Source organism: Cynara cardunculus (genome assembly GCF_001531365.2).
Source record: "Cynara cardunculus var. scolymus isolate 2C chromosome LG 12, CcrdV1, whole genome shotgun sequence".
Taxonomy (NCBI): Eukaryota; Viridiplantae; Streptophyta; class Magnoliopsida; order Asterales; family Asteraceae; genus Cynara; species Cynara cardunculus.
Genome location: NC_037539.1, coordinates 4,902,209 through 4,928,633, shown reverse-complemented (window position 1 = coordinate 4,928,633; position 26,425 = coordinate 4,902,209). Strand labels below are relative to the sequence as shown.

The 26,425-nt window shown below is 33.0% G+C and overlaps 3 protein-coding genes across 3 annotated transcripts; 2 read left to right on the top strand and 1 right to left on the bottom strand.

Annotated features, from left to right (window-relative positions):
- Positions 1-296: 296 nt before the first annotated feature.
- Positions 297-6,695, top strand: LOC112523399 (uncharacterized protein At4g15970-like). The gene is made up of 4 exons (XM_025132990.1): positions 297-579; positions 2,589-2,957; positions 5,656-6,140; positions 6,416-6,695. Exons 1-4 carry the CDS (start codon positions 376-378, stop codon positions 6,468-6,470), a joined length of 1,113 nt encoding a protein of 370 aa, XP_024988758.1. The 5' UTR covers positions 297-375; the 3' UTR covers positions 6,471-6,695.
- An 8,635-nt stretch (positions 6,696-15,330) lies between these two features.
- LOC112522806 (protein indeterminate-domain 2-like) lies at positions 15,331-19,443 on the top strand. The gene is made up of 4 exons (XM_025132118.1): positions 15,331-15,518; positions 15,795-16,202; positions 18,469-18,713; positions 18,800-19,443. Exons 1-4 carry the CDS (start codon positions 15,331-15,333, stop codon positions 19,441-19,443), a joined length of 1,485 nt encoding a protein of 494 aa, XP_024987886.1.
- Positions 19,444-22,186: 2,743 nt separating this feature from the next.
- Positions 22,187-25,995, bottom strand: LOC112523652 (putative Myb family transcription factor At1g14600). The gene is made up of 6 exons (XM_025133337.1): positions 25,867-25,995; positions 25,681-25,757; positions 25,558-25,594; positions 24,843-24,993; positions 24,482-24,644; positions 22,187-22,508 (listed from the first exon to the last, which is right to left on the bottom strand). The coding sequence occupies exons 1-6, from the start codon at positions 25,991-25,993 to the stop codon at positions 22,254-22,256; spliced, it is 810 nt and encodes a 269-aa protein (XP_024989105.1). The 5' UTR covers positions 25,994-25,995; the 3' UTR covers positions 22,187-22,253.
- Between the last annotated feature and the right edge of the window lie 430 nt (positions 25,996-26,425).

The following is a 26,425-nucleotide window of genomic DNA, read 5'->3' as shown; positions in this document are numbered from 1 at the left end:
ATTAATAAAAAATAAGGAAACCTAAAAAAGATAAATTAATGAGTAAAAATCAGGGATGTATGTAAATGGTAATAAACAACAAAAGGTACGAACGAAAAATCCTAGTTTATTGTTATATAAATAAGCAAATCTAATCGCATCAATGGGGTTGTACTCTACGCATATGGACTTGTACATGGATCTAGGCTCTTCTGCTTTTTTTGGTAACCGTTCTCGATTTCCCTCTTTTTGCTCGCTCAGACACTTCTTTTGCATTGAGAACCGGCAGGATTTTGTCCATGAGACTGAAACCAACGGAAAACGAGACGACGAGCGGCAGTGGTTCGTCTGAGAATATCATCACTCGCCGCCCATTTCTGACTACATTTGTATGAAATGCTGCGTCACTACTACTTCTCTGAATTTACATCCTCCACGGTGCTCCACCGTCCTCGCACCACCGCCTTGTTCTTCCTGACGTTTCTTTTTTCTTATCTCCTTCTCAATACCACTTTTGATTCATGCCAGATCCGACTTCCAGATTACTTAGTCTCGTCGACCGACATGTTCTCTTCTGCTCTGTCCTTCCACTCGTTGTCGGTTAGTCTCTTTTTTGAGTCGTTATTTAAATAAAAAATAATTAGCTGTTGTTTTAACAGTAAATTTGGTGTTTTGATTTCGCTTTATGAAATTCTCTAGTAGGATTTTATGCTCGCAAGTATATAGGTGCCAATTTGATTATCATAGAAAGTGCAGTGAGCAGTCACAATGCCAGAGCACTTCCCGTTTATTCACATAGGGGAATGTTATATTCGGGAACAGAGTGTTCCAAAATCGGAACCCAGTTTGGGGAAAATCGTTCCAGAACATTTTATTATTGTATACCATGCTGGAAGTTTCGATAAGGGATTCTAACTCTTTAGTAGGAAATTGTATATAAAAGTAAATTCCTGCTGCCAAATTTTACAGGTATTCCTTAATCCAGAAATTGGAAGTGCATGTGCTCATGTATAAATGAAATTTATTTATGATGCATTTCTTGAATGCGCATATGAGAATATGCATACAAGCACGCAATCTGTCTCCAAGATGTTCCCTCGTTTCAGTTAGTAGGTGTTAAAAGTTCGATCTTTGCCCTTGATTGTTTCTTTGGTTTGAGACGTATATTTTAGTTTGAAAGAAAGTAAAATATGCATAAAGTTTACTTTGAACCATATTTTCTCCCTTCGAAAGTAAAATTAGATTTAGGGAGAGAAAGTAGCTTGAAAATGAAACTCACCGTTTCATTAAAAGATTTGGTTGAATCAGTGGTGACAGAGGTTTATATAGTACAAAATAGGTTGGCTATTACATATATCACATAACAGTGCCTCCTCCACTTCTTGAGCAGCCTAAGAATGCCTACGTGTTTTTTCAAGAGTCCATTATGACTTTCCTTCTGTGACAGATTGCATCCGTCCAGTTTTATCCATTATACTTTCTTCAATCTCCCCTCTCCCATTAAAGTTGATGGTGTGTGTGGATTAGATAGATAAGTATGTGAAACAACTTCCAATAAAGTTATCTTCCCAATCCTTTGTAAACAAGTAAGTTTAAATGATATTCTGATGGAATATGACTGGTAAGGAGATATATCTATGCATTTTTCTCAAACAAAGTAGAATCCAAGTATCTGCTTCTAGAATGCTTCACTTGATTATAGGCCATAGCTATTGCTTAAGTGCTGTCATTTTACAAGGTAACAAGAGGGAATGCTAAGATGAGCAGACTATTCGACAAGCATTTTAATCGTCAGACTTCATAACTAGTGTCTATGATTGCTCCATGTTCTTCCTTCATAGAGGATATAGAGACCATTCTTTGCTTATTTGACTTCAGATTGTACAATAACCAAAGATCTTCTTGTAAATGTACATGTAAACGTAAATGATGACAAATAGTGTCACAGTATGATAAATGAATGATGAAATAAAGGATGCATAACTTAATATAACACACATATCCTAGGAAGATGCATAAATTGAAGTGGCATCCGAGTAATATAAGAAACGTGAGGTTATGATTAGACTGATGAATTTTCCAACCGTCTATAAATATAAAATTTGTTAAATCTCCATCATCAGGACTTGTCTTGTTCTTGGAGTCGAAAGATAAAGTGGTGTTGTGTTTTTAAGGCATGATTGGCATGAGGCTGGAATAGAATGATACGTTGAATGCTGTTTAATGGCAACGAAGTGGTGTTTATGTGGGAGACAAAGGTGTGGTGGTCGCAGCCTTAGTGATGGCTCAGGTAGCATCTAAATGGGGTGTAAAAATGTGTTCATTTCATTGTTGAATAAGATAATATATAGAGGATACACGGGCCTTTGGGCCATTGTTGAATACGAAAAGAAAACCCTAACACTTGCTCTATACAGATAAGTATATTCATCTTTTTGACTTCAGCAATGTCACTATCTACTCATTTTGCAGTAAATGCTTATCATTTGGAATTTTGAAGGTTTTTTGGTGTTTGAGTAATTAGGTATTGTAATATTATTGTTCATTGGCTATTACATGTGAAGTAGCACACAACATATTCTTCATTAAAACTTTTGTCTCAAATGTAGGACAGTGCTGATTCTAGTCTAGGAACAGTCTTGAAGGAGGCTTCCATGCATGACAAGACAGTTATCTTAACAACTTTGAATGAGGCTTGGGCAGATCCAAATAATTCAATTCTGGATCTCTTTTTGGCTAGCTTTAGGTTTGGTTACCAAACTAGCAGACTTTTGAATCATTTGGTGATTATTGCTCTAGATCAGAAGGCATTTGCGAGATGTAAGCGTGTACACACCCATTGCTTTGCCCTCACCACCGAGGGGGTTGATTTCTCTCAGGAGGCCTATTTTATGACCCCTGATTACTTAAAGATGATGTGGCGACGGGTTGATTTCTTACGGTCTGTGCTTGAAATGGGATACAACTTTCTTTTTACGGTAATCCTCTCTCTTTCTCTCTCTCTCTCACACACACACTGCCACATACTATGCTTGCATTAAAGCTTAAATGACACTTGCATTGTCTACTTTGCTCAGTGTAACTACCTCATATTTAAATTAGGCAAAATGCAGCCAATGGCATGTGGAAGATACAATAAAGGGCTGTGCGGTTGTGACTTATTCAGATTAATAGGCTGTATGGCTTATTTGGTAATTCATACAGAGGTGTTAGGTTAGGCTTAATGAGCCAGCTAGTGACTTATTCGGTCAGTTAAAAAACATGTGTCCTTACCATGCAGCCAATCTTTTCCCCCTTTACCCCTGCGAAAACACGGACAACATAACTAAAAAAACAATTCCTCTTGAAGGATCAAAAACTAACATCGAGAAGCCTACCCTCCTGCAATGCTTCTTCTTCTTTAAGAAATATGTTGGTTGGAGATACTCTCATAGAAACAACGTCAGTGGCATTAGTATAACAATTACCATTACCAAGAGTTTTGTTGTTAATGTTGGAATCTGCAGCTTATACAAGTCACATGGAGTAAGCCATTTGAAATGTATGTTGTCCGACCACTAGTCCATATTTATGAACTATATGTAAATATAAACCTTCAGTTATAGGATATGAGTGTCTTGCTATTAAATATGACCGAAGCCTGTTTATTTTGTGAAGCACCCCTTCTCTGCTCCTTTGATTGATCTTCCTTTATCAACTCCTTATTTCACATGCCATTTAGTAGTCATCATTGACCTTGATGCTTGAAAGTGTTCAAGTATGAATTGAATATAGAAAACGAATACAATTTGAGCTCATGGGACGAAAACAGGAGACCCATAAAAGGTATAATAAAATCCTAATGAACCTAGACAATGCATGTCTATGTACATGAGTATACAAGTAAAAATATCATTATTTCCCTGTACAAGTATCCTCCTTGTGAAGTTGGAGCATAGGTATTGGACCAGAAATTAATGCTAAGAGATATATGTTATTGCAATTCCTCATTTGTTGGACTCTGCACTGTGAATGCAAAAGATAGTGGTTGCATGACGACTATCATGTCCAACTAGCCTGTTCAATCAGGGATCCCATAGCGACTTTTTCAAGTTGTCTGCTCATTGATATCCTGTCATATAGGATAGTTTGGATGGTTGGAGGATCTATTATGGTACACCTGTACCCATGATGCTTTCATATGAGGTGGTTATCACTCTGTTAGTGCTTAGTCATCTCATATGTTACTTTGTTCTTGCCTTCATGGCTATGTCTAACTGAAAACCAGGAGTCACAGTACGGACTTATCAACTTATTAGTAGGAAACACATGCAGAAATCATGTGGCCGAGGTTATATCACAAGGAACATCATTCAGGTTTTAGAGTGAAACAAGAGATGGTGTATGTTTTTTTTTTTCTATGAAACCATGTTCACCCATACATTATAGCTGGTAATGGACTTTTGAGTAATAGGAACAACTTGTCTGTCTGCACTTAATTGGCAATAATTCCTACCCTCCTGCGTGGATTCTTGTGCCATGCAATCTACTTTCCATGGGGCAGCTTTCTGATATCATAATATATGTAGAAAGGTAATGACAATGTAAGGAGTAAAAATGAACCAACTTACCATGGTTACAGAGTAGACAATGTCTGACCGAGTGATAGATAGTTGAGCTTTCGTGCCATTAACTTCTATTTCTCAGGACCATTCAGCAGGCTTCTTTCATGAGATAATAATATTCTGGACGGAGGTGTTTCTACTGCATTGCACCAAGCATATCACACTTGGATAGCAGGTCTACCTCTGACAGAGGAGTGTCCCTGTTATTATCATGATACTTCCGCCTGTTGATAGTGGTGAGGTTGTCTGATATCAGTAATTTGAATCTACTTCCTATAATGTGTCAACAGGTGACGAATACCCTAATTAAGAGCCATCTCCAGTGAGAATGATTTTACGCACAGACAACACAACATTTTTGTGTCAGTATCTGCAGAAGCCGAAGTCATTATCACTCCTAGATAGGCGAAATTGCTTGTAGGAAAGTGGTTTGAATCAGACCAGACCCCAATGAATGAATGACGAGCTTCCTCTTGGAGTAAGCTGGTGGCCCATCCCTACATGCCACCTCATGAAAGAAAATTTTGATATCTAGGGGTGAATTCCATGAGAGCAACATATATACAAGTAGAACCATCTTTATCAAAGGAGGAGAGGATGAATGTTGGGAAGGCAAACATTCAACTGAATAGCAAAATAGTAGAAAATCAAATTCTCACAAGAGCACCTACGGGCGAACTAGTTCAAACTGATTAAAACAATATTCAAAGAATCAGTGATTCGGTAAATGATAGTTTACTATTCTCTATAAAGATTTCGGATTTATTATGGTCCAAGGAAGCTTGCAAGTAGTGAAAAGGGTTGTCAGGCCATATGGTGTGGGAAGGAGCCCAATAATTGTTGGTGGGAGATGACTGGAGTGATTATCTGAGTTTGCCAGACCCTCTGGCACCTGTTTTATGCTCATCTTGATGTGTAATTTAGATTGTCTAGTCCTTGCCACTCTTGATGTTTAAATGCTTCGGGTGCACTACTGCATTACCATTGTTCTTCTCAATCTAATTGACCAGATTTGTCATAATATCTACTCTGCATTTTTAATTATGGATTCTTTTGGTTTTCCTTCTTACAGGATGCTGATGTCATGTGGCTCAGGGACCCCTTCCCACATTTTTATCCGGATGCAGATTTTCAGATTGCATGCGATCATTATTCTGGAAACTCAACAGATATAACGACCAATTTAGCCAATGGAGGGTTCAGTTTTGTAAGGTCCAATATCCGGTCAATAGAGTTTTACAAGTACTGGTACTCTTCAAGAGCGACCTATCCAGATTTGCACGATCAGGATGTCCTCAATAATATCAAATTTGATTCTATCCTGACAGACATTGACTTAAAATTGAGGTTTCTAGATACAACTTATTTTGGTGGATTTTGTGAACCTAGCAAAGACTTGAACAAAGTCTGCACAATGCATGCAAACTGCTGTGTCGGTCTTGACAACAAAGTTCACGATCTTAGGATCGTGCTTCAGGATTGGAAAAACTTCATGGCTCTTCCTCCTAGCATAAAGTCTTCACTAAGATCAACTTGGAGGGCTCCTAAAAACTGCAGGTACTTGTGATGGTGAAATCTACCTTTAGTAGTTAACTTTTTTTTGTAGTTAACTTTTTTTTGAAGTATATATAATATTTATATACAACAAATACTCATGCACACTCTTTGTTGTTGGTGAGGTTTGAACTCGTGACCTCCTGGGAGTCTGGGGTACCGCTGCCTATAGTTTTTAAGCCGTTAGTTGTTGTTTTGTAGGTTTGAGACTTGCTAACCACAAAATATGTGCTTATTTTGACCATTAACATGATTTGTTTTCAACATTGCTATTCCAGTCTTGCTTTGCATCGCCACCTTGATTTGTCTAGAGATGGAAGGAACAACGATTGAAACAATCAGTTAACACTGTATTTCTGGCCAGTTAGTTCTTCATGTAAAGGTAAGCAGCGGGCTTTTCTTTCCGAAACTGTCGTGTAGTAATTCTTTTGTAGAGATGAAAATGATAAGACGTAAAACTAGTTACTCCAGAACAATTGAAATATACATAGAAATACATGGAGCTTCTAGGCTCAATATCTCATGGTTTTATGTGTTGTATTCATCTTCTTTCATGGTCTTGTGACACCACCACATAAACTATAAAAAAATTTAATCATTTTTTTATTCATAATAACCCAACATTTTCGGCCTTTAACGTATTCGTTTACTTGTGATGGTGAAATCTATCTTTAACATGTACTTTCAATGCTTTTTTAAAATATATCTTTTTTCGAGAATATCGTTTCTTGCAAAACTTCTTTAAAAACAACGTTGCCCACGTTTCTTCTTTCGTGAGAACACTTTTTAGGTCATCGTTTTGTGACCAAAGATCACCTACCTTTCTGTAATGTCGGTGAACAAAAGCCATAATTATTTCTTTTTAGAACTTTTATAAAAATAACCACGAAAAACGGCATATTACACTTAAAGTTGTTTCCTAAATGAATTCTTCCATTAACTTAAGAAATAACGCCTCTACTGAAACCCCTTCTCGTCTAAAAAAGCATTACACACTTGATTTAATTATTTTTACAACTCGTGATATGTTCAGAAGAAAACGTACCAAAACTTCTGTCTGTACTTCCCCGTATATGTAACTTCGTTTTGTACGTAACAACATAGTTTAACTACTTTGGTTGATAAATAGGTTATTAATAAATAACAACTAAGACCTGTTTTACACATAAAAACCCTAGAAGATGATAATCCTTTCGATCCTTGTTAATGTTATTTTACATCATTAGTGTTAAACATGTATCGTAACCTACCTTTAGCACATACTCGTTTCGGATTGCCTTTGACACACCGGTATCATTATAAGGACAATTTTGTCATTTAGGACACCATGTTAGGTCTCTTATAGGCTTGCACCTAAAGGCTAAATATAACAACATTTAGAAAAGGTCTAAATTGTGCTTCGTTTACATTAGTTTGGATCAAAATATGATAATTGTATAAAACATGGGTTAAAAATGGTTATTTTCATCAACTTTTAGCATCTATAAATCTAACGGTAACAAACCATACAAATTAGGGCCCTGATATGTAAAGTGTGCTAAATTTTATGGGTCAAATCGTAACTTCTTAAAACATTTTGAGGAGAACCCTTTAAAAGAATTGAAATATATCTTGCTATTTTTTAAATCAAAAATGGTTGAAATATGATGAAAATTGGAGGGAAATAAATTATATAAAAATATCACTTTATCCTCCTTAATTTGATGTTTATTTTGATATATTTTTCATTGATTTTTTTGGTGATTCTTGGAGTTTTTTTTCTCTTACTTTTTCATTTTATAATTTTATTGTATTAACATAAATAATCATATATGAACTAAAATATATTAAAAATATGTTTATTTTTTTTACATATTATACCATTACAATCGTCTCACAGTACTTTCAAAATGAACCAAATACTGAATATTTTTGAACTTAATCATATTATTAAATAGCATAAATACGTAGTTAATTATTTTTAAAACTTACATTTTGTAACTTATATTATTTATTTAACTTGATTTATATGATTATTTTTTTATTTTACATTTTTATCATATAAAACACATAATCATATATTAATTAAAATACATTAAAAATATGTTTATTTTTTTTTATAAATTATATTATTATAATCGTCTTGTCAATACCTTCAAAATTAACTCAATACTAAATATTTTTAGATATAATAATATTATACAATATCATAACTTTGGTTCATTTTTTGGGTTTGAAATAATATTTAACTTTGAGTTCCTTCTTTAGATTTGAAATAACGTTTAACTTTGGGTTTCTTCTTCAGATTAAAACTTTGGGTTCTTTCGTTAGATTTTAAATAACATTTAACTTTAAGTAAATAAGTGATCATAACCCTTCATCTGGTCAACATTTGCGACTTTGACCGTGAAACCCTGCATAATTCCTCATATGGGTATGCATAAAATATATAAGTAGTTTTATAACTTTTACAAGTAGGCAGAGAACGGGTTTATATGTGAACCCGTGTGATACACATATAAAATATATGTTCATATATGAACTCGCTAATTATTTCACATGTAAATTATTTAACTGATTCATATGAATCCACAAGTTTATATGTGAATCAATTAATTTGTTTATATGTGAATCAGTTAATTAGTTCATATGTGAATCACAAGAGTTAATATGTGAATCAGTTAATTAATTCATATATGAATCACACAGATTCATATGTAAATCAATTTAAATAGTTCTGATGTGAATTACACGAGTTCACATATGAACATATAGTTCATATGTGAATCACTTATGTTCGTATATGGACCTGTTTGCCACATATTTATAAAAGTTACAAAACTACACTCTCTATTTTTCGTATAGCCGCAATTCTTTACCAATCAAAGCCGTATTATTGACTAGTTAAAACAATAATTATTAACTAGTCAAATCCGATCTTTGACCATATGAAGGGCTAGGATCACTTCTTTATTTTTCAAATATTTACCACTTCTCAAAATAAACTCTATATATATATATATATATATATATATATATATATGTGTGTGTGTGTGTGTGTGTGTGTGTGTGTGTGTGTGTGAGAAGTAGAGAAGTCATACTAACTCTTCATTTTGTCAAGATTTACAACTTTGACTGTGAAGCACCAGATAATTCATTGCATGGTATGCAAAGGATGGATGAGTAATTTCATAACTTTTACAAGTACGCGACAAAACAAGTGCATATATAAACCCATGTGATTCATATATGAACTATATGTTCATATGTGAACCCGTGTAATTCACATATGAACTATTTAATTGGTTTACATATAAACTAATTAACTGATTTACATATGAACCTGTGTGATTTATATATGAACTAATTAAGTGATTCACATATGAACCTGTGAGATTCACATATGAACTAATTAAGTGATTCACATAATAACTCGTGTGATTCACATAATAACCCGTGTGATTCACATATGAACTAATTAACTGATTCACATAATAACTCGTGTGATTCGCATATGAACTAAGTAACTGATTCACATATGAACTATGAGTTTACACATGCACTTATGGATTCACATATACACTTGTTTGCCGCCTATTTATAAAAGTTACCAAACTATCGCTCTATTTTTAGCTTGACTAGTCAAAACAATCTTGATCAGTCAAAACTACAATTCTTAACCAATCTTGACTGTGTGAAGGTCTAGAATCACTTCTTTACTTATCAAATATTTATCATTTCTTAAATGAACCTCTCCTCATATATATATATATATATATATATGGGGGAGCGTTCAAATAAAAACCACTCAATTTGTAAAAACCGTGAAAACATTATTCAACCAATCATAATTTTTTATTTTGTTCATTTTTTTGTAATTATGAGAGGTTGATTAACCATTTTTATTGTGTAGGGTGTTAATCATGGATATTATCATCTTGATTATTTTAATTTTAGAGAAATACATGAAACTGTTTCATTAAAATTTCATTAAATATTATATGAAACAATTTCATAACCATATATGAAACAAATTCATCAAAAAAAGTATTATATGAAACAATTTCATAACCATATATGAAACAAATTCATCAAAAAAAAATATTATATGAAACAATTTCACAAGATTAAACAATTTCATGAAAAAATTTCATAAGATTAAACAATGAAATCGACGTATAAGGGTGGTTTGTACGGTTTTTACAAATGAGGGTGGTTTTCATTTGATCGCTCATCTCTCTCTCTCTCTCTCTCTCTCTCTCTCTCTATATATATATATATATATATATATCGTGCGAGAAGAAAAATGAAGGTGAGAAGCTTAAGAAGGTATTTGAACCCTTGATCAACTTTAATCTCAAATTCACTCATTAATTGCGCTTGATACGTGGATTCATCTGATGCATCTCATCCTAAAGTGAATGCAATGGTGGAAATCTCTTTTTACGCTTCTCACCTCAATTTTCCTTTTCATCGGAACCCAACTCTTATCTGTAATTAATTTATATATTATTATAATAATAATATATATTTTAGATATCATAATATATATTCTATCGTATAATATGTATATTATACGTATAGGAATAGAATCAGGAGAAAACATCAAAAAAAAATTGAAGAAAAACAAAAAATGGACGCAAAAATATATTAAAATTAATGTCAAATTATACATAATAAATAAATTGTATTTTATATAATTTATTTCGCTTAGAGCCTTCAAGTTTAATAAACTGTTATCTATACTATATTATATAGCATTTGATAAAAACTCTTAAAAACTATTTTCTTATGAATGAAATACTGTTTATTGATGTATATTACTTAAAATGAAGATTGCAAGTAATTTTGCATAAGTACAACTTATTAAATCTTCATTTTTAAATTCGTTTAACTAACTGCAGATAAACACAATTAAATACAGCATAAACATTCATTTTAAATATAGAAAATCTAAAATATAATTAAGATAATCATTAAGTTCTAACAGAATGTTTAATTATTATCTTTATAAAAAATTATATTTTTAAACCAAGAATAAATTACTTTGTTATTAAATCTAAATTAAATTATAATGAAAAAATGAGAACTATTAAATAGTTAATTTGATACTAATATCACTTTTCTTTCTTCAAATTTATATTTCATTTAAAAATAAAAACATTATCATTATCTCAAAATCACATAAAATCGTATTATATCAATAGAGACAAAGAATAAAAACTAAACATTAAAATCGAGATTTATCTTGCTGTATTGCGAGTACCCTTATAGTATGATAAAATCTTAATGGACAATTTTTGTCGTGTAAGTAATTAGACAAAGAATCGTGTACAATAATAATTAAGGTGAGAAGTATAATCTTGATCCTTGATTACTTTTAAACTCATCCTATGTATCTATGAATTGTGTTTCTCATAGGAATTGATTTTGTGCATCTCATTACTGTTGATCTTCAATTATGATTGATCCAAAGAAGAAGATCTTTTCTTACTATTCTCACCATAACTTATATTCTCACCGGAACCCAACCCATTATAACTTTTGGTAAAAGAAAACGTTAATTCACATGTACATCTTCATATGTGAATAATTGGTAACTAAAAATGTAGGTAAGAAAATATGGGTTCATATACGCATTTTCAAAAGAATTATTTTTCGAGTTTAGCAATGAGAGAATTATTCACATATAAATATTTTTTTTTTGTGTTCTTGATGTTTTTGTTTTTAATAGTTGGATAAACCTTCTGTTCTATACACATGTATATATTTATAAAAACCTACATTATACACATCCACACTCAGATCTAAGTATCTCTAGTAAATTCTCTAAAATAAAGAAATAAAGATTGTGTTCTCTATTTCTTTATAACAGATTTTATATGTTGTTTTCTAAAATAGAGAAAACATATATATAAAACTCCAAGTTTAAATAATTCTCTAAAACCTGATGTAACCGGAGTACTTCATTTAATTTCCTCTGCAGTATTGAGCTTTGGTAGTACTTATCATTGATTAATTTTTTATTTTTTTTCACCAATAACAATGAGTTAAAGTCTCTTTTATATGAAATTCTTTTTCTTCTGAAAAATATATTAAGATGATAAAATTTAAAAAAAATTGTAATATAATTTAAGTTTGAAATCTTTAAAATAAAATAAAAATCTATTTGTAATTAAATGTATCATCTGTTAAAAATATTAAGGGAAAATTGCATCAAAATGAAACCAACTTTCACTTGATTCCTATTTTGGAGAACCAACTTTCAAAATCGTCATKTTGGGGAACCAACTTGCACCTGATTCCTATTTTGGGGAACCAACTTGCACCTGATTCCTATTTTGGGGAACCAACTTTCAAAATCGTCATTTTGGGGAACCAACTTGGACCTGATTCCTATTTTGGGGAACCAACTTTCAAAATCGTCATTTTGGGAAACTAACTTGCACTTGATTCTTATCTTGGGGAACCAACTTGCAAAATAATTATAGAAAAATAACTAAAATTCGTTTTTTTTTTCAAAAATTAATGCAATAAAATCTATTTTTCATTTTAAATCTCGTTTTTTTTTAATTTAGATATCAATTTAAACATTTTAAAAAAAATCCAAATTAACACAATAATAATTTTTTTACTAATGCAAAAAAAATCTATTTAATAGAAAAAAATTAATTGATACGGATTGGTTAGATATAAAAATCTTGAATGTGATATTTAATATATTTTTTTTGCATTAATTAATTTTTTTCTATCAAATTGATTTTTTTTGCATTAGTAAAAAACAATTTTTTTTGTGGTAATTTGGATTTTTTTTAAAATGTTCAATTTGATATCTGAATTAAAAAAAAACGAGATTTAAAATGAAAAATAGATTTTATTGTATTAATTTTTGGAAAAAAACGAATTTTAATTATTTTTCTATAATTATTTTGCAAGTTGGCTCCCCAAGATAGGAATCGGGTGCAAGTTAGTTCCCCAAAACGACGATTTTGAAAGTTGGTTTCTCAAAATAGGAATCAGGTGCAAGTTAGTTCCCCAAAATGACGATTTTGAAAGTTGGTTCCCCAAAATAAGAATTAGGTGAAAGATGGTTTTATTTTGGTGCAATTTTCCCAAATATTAATTCCTAAGTTTCTAAATTAAAAAAATTATAAAAAAAAAATAGAGCATCTACACCAGCTATGCTAAAGTAACAATTTTAAAAATTTAGAATTTTTTTTACTTCAATAGTTGTGCTAAAAAAAGGGAAAAAAAAGTATCACCTGAAAATCTCTAAATTTTGATAAATCTCTTAAACTATATAGAAGAGAGAAATAGTATTTTAATTTTTTTTTCCCTACAAATAAGAGGTATTAAAATTAATAATGTATGAAAAAGAAATAAGATTTTATTAGATTTATTAAATATTTTATTAATATTTTTGATGTTAGAATTCCTAAAATTGTTGTTAGAATGGAATGTATTTTTTTTAAATTTTGATTCTTCATACTCTGTTATGGACAGTGACATTCAAAAAATTGTTGGACCGTTCAAACCGGTCGAACTAACTCAAGCCGGACGGTTTGAGTGATCTAATGGTCTAGTCCAATCTAAAATAGCCAAACTCTCAGTTTACTCTCGTATACGGTTTGAACATCTTCTTGAGTTGTCTAGAACAAACCAACTGCCAAAATTACATAAAATACACAAGTATTAATTATATTTTCTTTTCATGCTATATCAACTTTTATCGGTTTACAACCGAATTAAAAATTGTTCGTCCAAAACATTATATTTTTTAGTTTAAAGTTTATAAGTGACCCAAACCGACTAAACCCGTTAAACAAAACCGTCTTTTTGTAATCTAGTTTAACCGGTTTGACAATTTGCTGCCAAACCATTCAGTTTAAAAAATTTCCTAGGCCACCGTTACTATTTAGTTTGTGATTTTAAGAATTTAATCATCTGAACCAGACCGAAAACACTCTTAATTAAAAAATAAAAATCACGAAGGAGGTAAATCTTATCAACTTAAGAAACTTTTCTAGTCATGTGTGGGCCATTCTTTGATGACGTACAAATATTCTTATAGAGAGAGAGATAAAAAAAAAAGGGAGGCACCGACCCCTCATGGGTCAAACACATGTATAGGTGGAATATTACGTCTTAATTCATATTATTCATGTGTTCATCAAATTCTCAATTTTATAATAATATTTTCTTATTTTTTTTAATTTAGATATCTTTTTATTTTCGTTCACTTTTTTTTTCTCTATTTTAAAAGGAAGTTAGAAAAATTCTAAAATAATATAATCATTGAAGATGCTCTTAACTCATTACTTATGGGATTATGATAGGATTAAAAGTGATCAAGAGTCCATATCTCCTTTTACGTTTCTCACGTTAATTCTTATTCTCACACGATCTTTTGTCATATAATGGTTGTGTACATATACGATGTAACGAGATGTATATTTTTATTGTAAACCGAACGAGAATGAAAAATCAATACAAATTGTCGTTGAGAAAAATCGAAAATTTATGTTTGAACAAAACAAACGCTATGATTATAAGTAAATATAATTAACACTTGTACATAAATGACAAAATATGTTTGATTGTTTTGAAAATAGAAGCCTCCAAATATAAAATTCATTTGGGTAAAAATTATAAAATCTCTTAAATCACATCCTAATTACAACACCACTTGATTTTCAAATATTTTAATTCTTAAAAAAGTGACATACTTAAAATGCATTTTATAGAAGCACTTTTAAACCCAAATTTTGGACCCTTTTAGAGGCATGGTTACTCCACTTATATATCTCATATGTTTTAAAGCCAAAAATTCCCAACAAACAATAACTCTATGCACGGCAAGTCAAGTGTGGGCCATTTTTGATGATGATGATGATACATATATGTATATATAAAGTAATTAAGGCTGAGTTGTAATAGATGGGGAAAACATGAACCAGTAGATTTTAGAGTCACATTCCTGATCACACCCCTCGCGGACCCACATATATAGTGTTATATATAGTATTATGTTGAAGTAAAAGTGAGAGTGAGAGTGGAATATTTTCTTGCTTTCAGTTATGTCCTTATCTGCAATGCCAAATAGGTCCAATAACCACCTTTGTTGGCTCTCTCTATAAAGGTGCTGATTTATATGTGTTTTCAATAAGGGTAATTAACATCAGAAGGTAGTACTGGAGAAGAAGGAAACCGAAAGATGGTTTCAGGATCTTCTTCTTCTCCATTAATGTTCTTGGGCACCGTGGGAGTTGATCATATGAATCCCATGACGAATTCTCGACAAGATTCCAACTTCGTTCTACCAACTGCATTACCACCAGCCCAGCTTCATCACCATCTAATTGCTCCTGCTGATCAAACCATGATACATGGACCCTCATGCAAGTTCTCTTCATTATTTATTGTTTTACCAAGATATATATATATATCTTGCACTTCTTTGCATTAATGGATGACAAAAGGGGAAACAAGAATATAGAAGGAATTTCACTACTTTTGTATTGTTTATTTCATATATTTCTTAGAATTGAATGAAAACCCCAAATGTGGAGATATCCACGTGGGAGTTCTCCATTAATTATTTTGAGAAAAAACCCTTATTTTATTTGTTAGATTTATGATTGCTTAATTTCTTATTTGGAAATTTTTTGTCTGATTGAGGACAGACCCAGAAACAGAAGTAGCAATAGCAGTATCTCCCAACACTCTACTGGCTGATGGAAACAGGTTCATTTGTGATATATGCTACAAAGGGTTCCCAAGACAGCAGAACTTGCAACTCCATGGAAGAGTCCACAATCTTCCTTTCAAGCTCAGGGCTAGAAGGGGTGTGGTGCAAAGAAAGGTGTATCTATGCCCAGTGCCCACCTGTGCCCATCACAACCGTGCTCGTGCATTAAGTGATTTTGGTGGTCTCAAGAAACATTATTTGCGAAAACACAGTAATGAGAAGAAACACGAGTGCAACAGCTGCTCCAAGAAGTATGCTGTTGAGAGCGACCTGAAAGCGCATTTAAAGATTTGCGGCAAGAAGAAGTACAATTGTTCTTGTGGCGCTCCGTTTTCAAGGTAGAGTTTCCAATCAACTTCTCCATTAATTTCCTTTTCGTAGTATAGATTTTATGATCTAAAACAAAACAAAAAACGGACTGCCCAAAAAAAACAATATCCAGACTTTATTGTTTAGTGAATTTTGTGTGTCCATTTTTCTGATAAAAGGATTTCATTCATCTAAACGGCCTCTTCGAAATTGGTATGTATAGAGAGGGTTTATTAATTGCAATCTTGTGTAGTTATATGTTTTGGTTGTATTGAATTACTTTAATTCATTGCTCTAATTGATTCCTAAATGGGCTGTCTGAGTCGAACCTGAATGACCAACTACAAAACTGACTTGGTTGAGAAATTAGGGAGAAGACCTCACCATGATTCTTCGTGTTCCCTATGAAGTTGTAAAATTCTATGAACCCTTCTCTCACTACAAACGAGCTAATGAAACAAAAGCATATATACTGCCCTCGCATCCCGAAAGCTCCATTGTCGCTTTTTTCCTTCCAAACGACCGACAATTCACTGTTTTCTCAATACCTCTATTATGAAGGACAAAGGAAAGGGGAGGAAAGTAAAATTAAAAAACTCCGTGTTTTCAAAACTAAAATTAAGTTTGTAGGGTTTTCATGTCATATTAACTATTTTTTTTTGATACTTTTGAGAAGTGTCATATAAACTCATCTTGTTATAGGACAGTTTTGGACGTCGTAACAAGTTTTTAGGATCTTCACAAAATAAAGTGTCGTATTAACTATTTTGCAGGACACTTTTGAGAAAGTGTTATATAAACTCACTTTTTAAAGGACCTGTGTTTTCAAATAGTATTTCACAAAATAACTAATAGGACAATTTATTTTTTAAAATGTTCTAAAAAACTTGTTACAATACCTAAAAACGTCTTATAAACTTGTTGTAACAAAAAAAAAATTAGGCATCCTATAAACTCAATTTTGTTGTAGTGAGGGTTTTTCCACTTGAAGTACATCCTGAAAACATCAAGTCATAGATCCAAGCCCACAGAAAGATTCGCAAATGCATCGCCAAAGACTACCTGAGAGCACCAAGCATAAGATCAATTCATTCATTGTCACCTGAATGGACTTGCCTTTCCTGTTCTTGTTGTGCTATTGTTTTATTTCTTACTCGTGTGGTCGATGCATTTCTAATTCGATCAACAAAAAGATTAATCGTCTTGGCAGAACTTCTTGTCTGAACTTTTGAAAAGATTTAGGACCATCATTAGATCTTGAAACATGCTCATATTGTTAAGTTGTCCATTTTATTTATATTTTCTTTTGGTCATTCTCATCATAGATGTAGACTGGTTACTTCCAAACTTTGGATCAAGGGATCTTCAATATATCCTTGGTCCTGAACATGAACCTCAGATTGATGATATTCTAGGTGGAGGGAGGGGATTGAAATAGAAATAGGGTAGTGACCACTAGAAATGCAAATATAAATTACATGTTGAACATTGTTAGATATAACCTCCAAGTAAATTTCATTAGAAGTTATATAGGGGTTTAGATAGAGTGTATTAGAGTTTGAGAGCTTGGACCAAGAGAACTTTAGATACGTGTTCAGAAAACCATGCTCGAGAGCGTGAAACTTTTGCCACGCACCCATTGAACTGCCATGGAGTTGCAATGGTCAATGCCCCTAGTGCGTGATTTGAACTCATGACATACGTTATATATCTTACGAAAATTCTATGCACTTGGACGATCAAACATATATAGTTTCGAAATATTATATGTTTTGTTTTTGATTAGTTCTATTATATTAGCAATAACTCCATAACTTTATTCATGGCTAGGGAAAAACGTTGGTACAAAATCCAATCATATAGTTAGTGAACTAAGAAGGAAAGAAGGATTATTTACTTCATTGTTCCATTAAATTGATTTCATAAACTTGGTAAACACCATTTCTAAGGCTTTCCCGGATCCGACACTAATTTTAGTTGATCTAAGACTATGTTACCAAATGATATATCAACATTGACTAAGTTTTTGGCACGTAAAGCACCATTAGTCATGTATATTATTTTAGTTACGAAAGAAAATTTACAAGTGCGTCATCTGTGATACAGTAGGTCGATATATGTTGCACTTCCAATCTTCCATGCCCAAAATCCAATATTTGTTTACCAATTGTAGTTTTCTAGGGGGACCCTTCTTTTGATGTCAATTGGTTTCTACATCTAAATCTTCTCATCAATGAATTCAATTTTCATGTAATAACCCCCAATCTGTCAATCCATAAATATTATATCTTGCAGGCATAGCCATTTCGCTTTTCACCAAGCATTTTGTGATGGACAAGAACAGGAGGATGCATCCAAACATCCACCAACATCCGACGTGGGAAACAGCTCAGTTGGAAGCACTAGCAATAACAACAGCAGCCTCATAGGATCACCTACGTTAGATCTACCAACATTAAACATGGGAGAAAACAATAACAACAACAGCTCTAGCAATGACAACAGCAGCAGCGTTATAGGCTCAACTACGCCACCTCTAGGTACTCAGATTTCCTCCATTCAAAAGCATTCAATAACTAACCTTTTATCGCACTCAACCATTCTCAATTATCTCATTTTGGAACAGATCATGAGAGCCTCGTGACCCCAGACCCTTCCTTGGGTTTAAACTTGATCGAAAATACAGCTGCTTTCTTTTCTCCATCACCAACTCCACAAAACCAACTTCAGGGAAAATTTGGCACAGGGTTTTACACAAATCTTCTGATGAACACCAACCCTTACAACAACTTGGATCTTAACAGTATCGCATTTATGGGAGAGGGTGGCATTTATGGAAGTGAAGAAGCTGGAGCGAACTCATTTACAGGTGGAGGTATAATGTTGGATCATTCAAGTTCTCTACATTCGACATCAGTTGTGTACAAAGCAACTTTGAGGGAACAACTCTCAACCCCCCAACTATTTCTGAATGATGATGTACTTGGCTTCACTTCTAGAAACAACAAATCTAACATGGTTCAAGGCCATATAAGCTCTTCCTCTAGTGGCGTTGGTGGATTTATGATGCCGCAAGAGCATAGTGCTTTCGGGAGCAAGTACTTGGGCATAGCAAATAATATTGGATACAACACAATCCCGAATGAGCTCCAGAATCCTGTAAATGGCAATGATGTTGGATCCGCTATTTTCAACCATGATGTTGGTGGTAGTTATATGCAAGGGGGCTACTATGGTTTTGGTGATGGCAACAACCACCATGACTATTAAAGCATAATTGGTGGGTACAGTGTGGGATGAAGAAACAGTCTGGGAGGGGCTTCAGTAAGAGGGAGTTATCAGTAGAAGAATAAAGCAAGTGCATATTTATATAAATAATATTTATGGTTTCCAGTTTAGTAACTTTAGACCACTTTGTTGGTCTTTTAACTTATGTTAAACTTATTTCCATTGTGTGTGTCTGGTACTTTATATTGCCAGACAACCTAAAGTGCCTAAATATAAAGACATCCCTATGTATTGTTAATATTCTTGTTGTATATGTTTCTCTAATTTGTGTTTTTGCTTCGCATCGTGTTACTTGAGGAGACGACAAAGGACTCCACTCCACTCCACTCCACTCCAGGGATTGTGTTTTTCGACTTGGTCGTTGGACCAAGGATTCGCAATAGGGAAGCTAATAAGAAAGGAAGCAAAAAGAAAATGACAATCAGAAGGAGGAAATAGAGTAGAGATAAAGTAAATAGATGGAATTATGTACGTGTTGCTGGATCGACGAGAAGACTCGAGTAGAATCTTGATGTGCGTTTTCTTATGTAAGTGAAAGTCTCCAACCCTATAGAGGTAGCTAAATGCTTCCCCATAGGAGAACCAAAATATATGAGAAGCATCAAGAAGAAAATTTTAGCCTAAGATTAATTAACATCCTTACTATACTGATATCATGCTAAGAAATCATGCGTATCCGTTCTTAATTCATTTTTCGTGTCATCATATAATTAAGTATTTTGTTGTATTTAATGACAAGTTATGTAATTTTATTGATATATTTCCATTCCAGGATTATGCATTTTTCTAGTTTACTTTCGGTTCTTTTCCTAGGTCAATTCTGATTTATGATAGGAAACAAGTAACATCTGAAATTAGGGTTTTGATTTATGGTTGTTTATCACAAATTTGTTAAGTATTTGTTGTTGATGTTGTTCGTGTTGATAAGGTTTCTATCTATCTCTTGTCTGTTTTGAACGTGGTTAAACCATGATGATAACGTGGTTTAATTGATTCTCTCCATCCAAACTAACAATTAGCTAACCATGGAGGAGACGAAGGTACTCATTAATTTTCGGATTAATGGAGGTGACGGGTGTTGAGTTAGATTTTAGAGTTATGCTTTTTATTTGTTTTGTCTTTTAGTGTATTATGATTCTTGTACATAAAACGAATTATAAAGAAAATTGATAAAATGACTGAAATACCCCTAACATGACTAAAACATGAAGGCACTTAATGACATCTTCTAACGAATGTTAGTGTCAAGGATCCAATTTGTAATAAGATACAAACCCCGATGACCATTAGTGTAATTTTTAAAAATACAAACCCCAAAATTTTGGTAATTAACCTTGGGATAATTTTTGTAATTATCATACGTATTTTAATTATTCATAATTAATTTATATTTGTTTAAGTATTAACATTAATAATAATTTATAATTTAATAAACCTTTTAATAACATTACAAAAATCATCATCTATGTCTACTCCAAATCTTCTTCAAGCTTAGGAAAGTTTATTTTGTATTTCTTTAATTATTGTATTATTGTATTATAAAAGGGAGATCAATATACGCATCACCAAATATGATGATTTTTGCAAAACCATAATAACAACACACACACACATTAAACCCACATCTCACACACAATTTCATGTATCTGGCACAGGTGGGTTTAATCCCGTTTCTTTTCTTTGTGGGACTTTTATACAAATAATGGATGCTCTTTCTTCTTTTTCTTTCACTGGGGTTGCAAGCGGGTCCAGGCAGCTTTGTGTGTGTGGGTAGTGTGTGTAGAGAGAGGTTATAGATATCGGTGGCGATGGCGACTAGAGGTGGTTTGGGGAGGTGGCGCGTTGGAAGGGAGGTTCATGGATGCGAAGATGACGTTAAGCACTGTGGTTTGATCTAATTTTTATAGATATATAAGTATGTTTATTAGAATAAAATAATAACAAAGTATATAATGTATATTAGTGGGGATTATGTTTTTGGTCTGTGGTAAAAGACAAAAAAATAAGGCTGAAGGACTGAAATACCCTTGGTTAACTAAGTTAACGGAGTCTTTTTCTTTCATTAGAGAGAGGGACTCAGAGCGTGCGTTTTTGCATACCAAAGATATTGGGAGTGTAATAAATACATTTTAGGGACCTTAGTCAAACAAATCACAAACCACACTAACAAATGTAATTTACTCTAAAAATAAAAACAAAAGGCCAGAGCATTTTCTAAGTTTTAACCAATTTGGCCGAATTTCATGTCAACTAAGGGGCCGTTTACTAAACGCTTACCCGAGTAAGAGCTTACCAAGTAACATTACCTCACCAGATGAATATAGTAGGGACCAAGAATCTTACCCTGTAAAAACGAGACAAAGACCAAAAGTCTTACCCGGTAAGTGAGGGCGACGACTCTTACCACGGTAAGAGCTTACCGGGTAAATTGTTGTATACCATGTCGTTTTAGCTAGTGGACTAAAATCTTACCCGGTAAGTACATAATAGTGTTAAATTTTACCGGTAAGCCATTACCGGATAAGTGTTTGATAAACGGCCCCTAAGTCAAATGTGTAACCGTATGGTTTTTTGTATTTTATATAGTTGCATAGCATATATTAAACTTTAAAAATAGTTCCTAAAAACCAAGTTCTGAAAAAAAATCCTAACCAATCAACGACAACCCATGTCACCATCAATGCCCATTCAAACCTATCGAATTTCAAACTTCTGAACCTTTTGTACATCTCTACATAAGTTGTAACCCTCAAATAGTTAAAACTAGTGAAATAATAAACCACCTGCATACATCAATAACATAGACCAATGGATAGGTCTAAATTAACACTACACTTGTTTGACGAGTGATCGATTGAATTATGTCTTGACTGTGTCTCGCTGATCTCACTCATCGACGAACCATTACTGCTCCTCTGGACCAACGGTTGGTGCAGCGAAAGCGACAACGACAACCCACCTGCACGCTCGTCAACATCTTCTTCAATATTTCTTGGTTTCTCAAGTTCCATCCCGTCGAACCATCCACCGTTTTCAAGTTTGGAAATCTGCATAAACAAATTCAAGTTCAGCAAAAAAGAAGATTGATGGAAATATATAATTCTGACTATTTTTTTTTTATTCAAATACACATTTATAGCGTCTGCTAATAATTTGTACAGTAATAAGTGAATGGTCAAAAGATGAGGGATAATGAGAAGGACACGAAAATGAAAATAAGACAGATCTGTTGCTGGCTATATAACTGGTACTGTCCTGCTCATTGAATCAATTGCTTGCATACAGAATGGACCACCATTTGATCATGTTCTTCTATAATTTCTTCTTTTAATTTGATTGACCTACTACACATGTAACGCCTAAGTCTTTCGTATGCAAACAACCATCTTCTGATTTCTGTACATCTTTATCTGTTATATATATACTTGACTGGCAATACACAACGAGTGTATGCAGTACTTGACACATTATATATATATATATATATATATATATATATTTTTTTTAAATGATGTTTATCATGTATTTGATTATGTTTATCTGCAGTTACTTGCACGAATTAAAACATTGAGCTTTAATTAATATGTACTCATGTTCATTCTACTTTAAGTATAAAAAATTGTTTTTAAGAGTTTTTGTCAAATGTTTTGTTATATAGTATAGATAGTGGAAACCCTTAGCTAGAGTATCAAAACAAGTTTAATTAATCAGTATATATCTTAAAGATTAAGGGGTTGTTTACTAAACACTTAATTGGTAAGTGTTTAACACCTAAATTTCCTCATCGGATGAAGCATGAGAAGGGCCAAGAATCTTACCAGGTAAAAGCGATGAGAATGATGGAGAGTCTTACCCGATAAGTGAGGATGACGACTCTTACCCAGGTAAGCGTTTACCTAGTAAATTGTTCCATTCGATATGCTTTGATATACTAAAATCTTACGCATCTAAATAAATTATAGTGTTGAGTCCTATTAGTAAGCGCTTACCAGGTAAGCATTTGGGTAAACAGCCCCTAAGTCTTGTAAAAACTGTAAAATCACATTATTTTTTAGTGGATAAGACTTCAGTTTATTGTTGTTTAATTTCGTACCGGACAATATATTCAAACAAGCGTAGTATTTTCTAGGACTACACTCATAATTTTTAGCTTAAGGCGTCAAACTTACCTTCCATCAATTGAAAGGTGGTTTTATAGGACACAATATATAGTACTTTATATAATTCAGATTTATAGAATCAAACTATAAAGTATCATATAAACCTATTGTAACAGTTTTAAGTGTAGAGTACCTAGAGTAGTAGAATTTGGCTGTGATATTATGTGAAAATATCAGGAATCCTTACTCTTCGAAAAATTCTTTCGAGTATGGAATGGAGGTTCCAACATATATTGAGAAGATATTGTATAAATTTAGCTGATGTGGGACTCTAATAAGATTATGCAAATTTTCATATGATATCATAGTCAAGGTCTATCATTTGGAACATCTTTGTTTGGGAGTCCAGACCTGGGACATGTTTGCCCGTCAAACCTACATTAGATGAGTCTATTAAAGTCCCACATCAACTAGACTTCGCCTATTTCTCATTAATACAACGGTTCTTTTGGCCGGTAACCTGGGTATTCCAAATATTCTCACGATCATATATACACACATAAGTATCTAGATTAGCATATATGCATATACATACTATATACACGAATAGGGTTGGGTTCCCGTGAGAAAGGAAGTTATGTGAGAAGCGTAAAAAAAGATCTCCAACATTAAATCAATTCTAATTGAATGTCAACAGTAATAACGTACACCGAGATGCATCGAATCAATTCTTTTCTAAAACACAATTCATAGGTGGACATAAGATTAAAAGTGATCAAGGGTTCAGTAACTCTCTTTCTTACACGATCATTCGCTTATACGTATATACATGCATATAGAGATATTTGTATATAAGTATATACATAAATACACATATATATATATATATAGAGAGAGAGAGAGAGAGTGTGTGTGTGTACCTTTAGGAAGTCAGATTTTATTTTATGGGTAAAGGAGGGATTGAAGTGAAAATGTGGGATAGAAAAGGAATGAGGCTGCTGCCATTTGTGATCACCAATCCCTTCCTTTCCTTTTATTCTTCTTTCTGAGAATCCATGCATCCCTGTTATCTCCATTCTACCTCTATATATATATATATATATATATATACACCAAAACAAATATATAAAATATTAATATTAATCTTAAACTAAAACCCAAAATGCAAAAAACTTGTCCTCATGATCACCTTTTTTTCTTTTTGATAACTAATTAGTTTATTAAAAAAATTATAGTATGATAAGTCTGATGGATGGTATCTAGAGTGAGTGATGAGCTAACCTTTTACAAGGGACACTGAAAGGATCGTAAATGAAGTGAGGATTAGATTCCTGAATGGATGGGTGCAAGTAAATCTCATGATCAATGCACCCATCATGTTGATCCTCAATAGACCGTTTTTGTAGTCCACCAGATTTGTGAGCCTCATCATCTAGAAAATGAAAGTTCATGAGACATGACCATGATTAAATTCGCAGCATAAGTGGAAAAACACAAGGAAACAAACAGAAAGAGACAACAAGGTGTCAAAGCAAAAGGCATTTTTCTCTTTCAAGAATGTGTGTTTGAGTGTGTGTTTTGACTAACTTAAAATAAGGGAATAAAAAAAGTCATTACTTTAACATGGATTTCTTGCAGATTCATTCAAAACACCAATCACAACTTTAACTAATTAGATATGAGGAAAGGAATGTCTGGAATTCTTCATATTTAAATGCCACAATTAGAAGGTAGGCAAGAGGGTTTGTTCTTCATTTGTTTTTCCTCTATTTTTGTTAAAAAGAACTACAGTTTTGGAAACAAAATCATAAATAATAGCATGCTTTTTCCCCCACAAATAGTAAAGCATGAACATCAGGAGTTATGCTCCAGATGAACCAGTGGCCTTTGGCCTGATCCATTTTTAGCAGGCACCATCTTGGTTTGCGTCATGGATGGATGTTGTCCATGGCTGCTTAGAGGATTTTTAGGTGGGTAAAGGAAGAGAGATGCATACCTTGGTTATTAACATCACCCTTCATGCTTCTATACATCTGCAAGTTCCATTTTTATACCTTGAATCAGGTGTTTATATTCATAAAGAAATCAAAAAAGGGAAAAATGATGAATATGGTAGTACCTGAAGATGACTTTTAACATGGGAAATAGTGAGTCCCTTTACATCCATCATCTGAAGAACAAGCTTTGGTGTTGCTTCTGCATATACATGCACAACATCATTACAAAAGTAACAAAGTGTGTCTGTGCGTGAGTATTATATATGATCTTCTGTTTATGATCATGAAGAATAGAATAAAGAACATACTATGAGGGCCACCAAGTGTGTGAATGGCATGAACAAAACAGCGGTGAAGATCAGGAGTCCATCTGAGTCTTGGCACTTTTGATCTTATGTATTGCCTCACTGTTCCATTCCTCTCACAACCTCCCATACCTCTCTCTCTCTCTCTCTATATATATATATATATACGTATATATATATTATCTAAAGAAAGGAGATGGGTGTTGCTAAAATTTGCTGGTCTACCAAATTTTAACAGATTGGTGTTGTTCAAGAATCATTCAAAAGGAAAAAAGATGTTATCTTTCTCTTTGCTAGTATCGTTCAAACCGTAGGAGAGAGAGGGGTGGTAAATAATACTCGTAACAGATTGGTTTGTATGATCGGATCGGGTCGGGTCGGGTCGGGTCGGATGGGATGAGAATGGGTGAAAATATTACCCTCTGTAAAAGAAAATTATGATCACGAGGATTGTATTGTGATCTGGTTCTCTTCTTCTCCTCAGGCTTTTACAAATTCAATCGGGTATTATAACTTGCTAAAAAAGCAAGCTTTTCTTCTGCTGCTGCTGCTTTGACCCTGT

What these genes read in the sequence shown, in the direction of transcription:
- LOC112523399 (XM_025132990.1), top strand. Translation starts at nt 376, where the DNA reads ATGCTGCGTCACTACTACTTCTCTGAATTTACATCCTCCACGGTGCTC. An exon ending in TGTCCTTCCACTCGTTGTCG is followed by an intron (nt 580 to 2,588) that starts GTTAGTCTCTTT and finishes TCTCAAATGTAG; the next exon opens with GACAGTGCTGATTCTAGTCT. An exon ending in AGGGCTCCTAAAAACTGCAG is followed by an intron (nt 6,141 to 6,415) that starts GTACTTGTGATG and finishes TTGCTATTCCAG; the next exon opens with TCTTGCTTTGCATCGCCACC.
- LOC112522806 (XM_025132118.1), top strand. Translation starts at nt 15,331, where the DNA reads ATGGTTTCAGGATCTTCTTCTTCTCCATTAATGTTCTTGGGCACCGTG. An exon ending in ATACATGGACCCTCATGCAA is followed by an intron (nt 15,519 to 15,794) that starts GTTCTCTTCATT and finishes TGTCTGATTGAG; the next exon opens with GACAGACCCAGAAACAGAAG. An exon ending in CTCAACTACGCCACCTCTAG is followed by an intron (nt 18,714 to 18,799) that starts GTACTCAGATTT and finishes ATTTTGGAACAG; the next exon opens with ATCATGAGAGCCTCGTGACC.
- LOC112523652 (XM_025133337.1), bottom strand. Translation starts at nt 25,993, where the DNA reads ATGGGAGGTTGTGAGAGGAATGGAACAGTGAGGCAATACATAAGATCA. An exon ending in CACACTTGGTGGCCCTCATA is followed by an intron (nt 25,758 to 25,866) that starts GTATGTTCTTTA and finishes ATGTATATGCAG; the next exon opens with AAGCAACACCAAAGCTTGTT. An exon ending in TTCAGTGTCCCTTGTAAAAG is followed by an intron (nt 24,645 to 24,842) that starts GTTAGCTCATCA and finishes ATATATATATAG; the next exon opens with AGGTAGAATGGAGATAACAG.